Here is a 1,576-nt window from a genome sequence, read left to right as displayed (position 1 = left end):
CACGTGCCTGGCGCGTGCGTGCCGCATATGTGTGCGCGCGCGTGTGTGTGTGTGTTGGAAATTGATCCAGTGTGACTCATGTTAAAGCCCGGTGACCAGACTGTGCACTGGATCCTCGCCTCATCAATCATCCCCTGGCTGACTGGCTATGCGCAGTGTGTGTGTGTGTGTGTGTGTGTGTGTGTGTGTGTGTGTGTGTGTGTGTGTGTGTGTGTGTGTGTGTGTGTGTGTGTGTGTGTGTGTGTGTGTGTGTGTGTGTGTGTGTGTGTGTGTGTGCGTGCGTGTACGCGTGCTTGTAACACATCATATTTTGACCCACACTGCGTGTGTTTGTGTCAACCAAATCTATCTGTTCATGCGTTTCAAAGGTCACGTCAAAGCAATGCCGTGTGCAGATGCTCCACATCTTTCTCATGAACGTGTAATTGAAGGAAAATGAACGCAACGCGTCTGGACCGTTTGTGTCTGCACTCTAAATCTCATATCCCCCCCGAGCAGAGGAAAGACCCTGAACACACACGACTCTTTTCCCTTCAGCGCCCGAGGGCTGGAATGATGATGTCCAGGCAGGGCTGCACACTTCTATAACAACATAACACATTTACACACAAGCACGCGCGCGCGCACATGTTGCCAGACGTGTAGACTCACGAACACATGCACTGGCAGCACAGACAGTAAGACACCCACACAGCGCACAGTAGAACACGGTGGAGACCAAGGGGAAAGGGAGAGAAAATTGGGGGCATCAAAAAGAAACTTTCCGCTGTTGCCAGTTCAGACGGAGTGTGTTTAAACATCTCTCACCTTGGTTAAAAGTGATGGCCAAAGTTATGATCCACAGGGCAGGCATGGTTCAGCCGAGCGCATTCAGATTCCTCCCCTCGGCTCTGCTTCCCCGAAAAGACACCATCAATCCCTCCCGAGCGGCTCAATTCAACTGGAATCCTCTTTGAATCATGAGAGTAAAAAAAGCCACATCTAGTGGAAAAACAAATCTGATGCCTTTTTTTCCTCCTTTCCTTCTTCTACTCGTTTGCTGTTTTTTTCCCCATGCGTAAAATAAATCTGTCTCCACTTTTTTTTGTTGCTGATCTGCTCTCTTACTTGGTTTCTCTGTCTGCGTTCTTTTTCCTCTCTGCGCTCTAGATTTCCATTTAAACAGGACTGAATTCCTCTCTCTCTCTTTTCTCTCTCTCTCTCTCTCTCTCTCTGCCACCCTCCTCTCATACAATCAGTAGAACACACCCCCTCCCTCCTCCACGCCTCCCTCCGCAGAGAGGAGGAGGGCGCTGCAGCGGCCGCAACGGGAACTGCGCTTTGAACAGGAAAACTTCAAACATCACGTGCTCCAAAACTTTGTTTTTTTTTTTAAAATGAGTGCGCATTAAAAAGACAGAATATTCTGAAGAAGGGTATGATTGTAAATCTTTTATAATATTTAGATGAAAGTCCTACAAGTTGAGTTATGACATTATTACAAGGACCAAGCAGATTCCTTTTTGACAAACATTCAGGGATATTCTCATATTTCATGGAACGCACAGAGTAGTTTTAGCATACTCCTTACAAAAAC

At 47.3% G+C, this 1,576-nt stretch overlaps 1 protein-coding gene across 2 annotated transcripts in view; it reads right to left on the bottom strand.

Annotated features, from left to right (window-relative positions):
* The window catches only part of kirrel1b (kirre like nephrin family adhesion molecule 1b), a 114,119-nt gene extending 112,922 nt beyond the window's left edge, over window positions 1-1,197 (bottom strand). For both annotated transcript variants that reach the window (XM_078263354.1, XM_078263355.1), the window contains exon 1: window positions 808-1,197. In XM_078263354.1, the coding sequence (XP_078119480.1) occupies window positions 808-853 (46 nt within the window). In that variant the 5' untranslated portion in view covers window positions 854-1,197. The remainder of the gene's footprint in view (window positions 1-807) is intronic.
* Between the last annotated feature and the right edge of the window lie 379 nt (window positions 1,198-1,576).

Source organism: Sander vitreus, chromosome 12 (assembly GCF_031162955.1).
Source record: "Sander vitreus isolate 19-12246 chromosome 12, sanVit1, whole genome shotgun sequence".
Classification (NCBI taxonomy): domain Eukaryota; kingdom Metazoa; phylum Chordata; class Actinopteri; order Perciformes; family Percidae; genus Sander; species Sander vitreus.
This window is presented reverse-complemented; position numbering and strand designations above follow the sequence as displayed.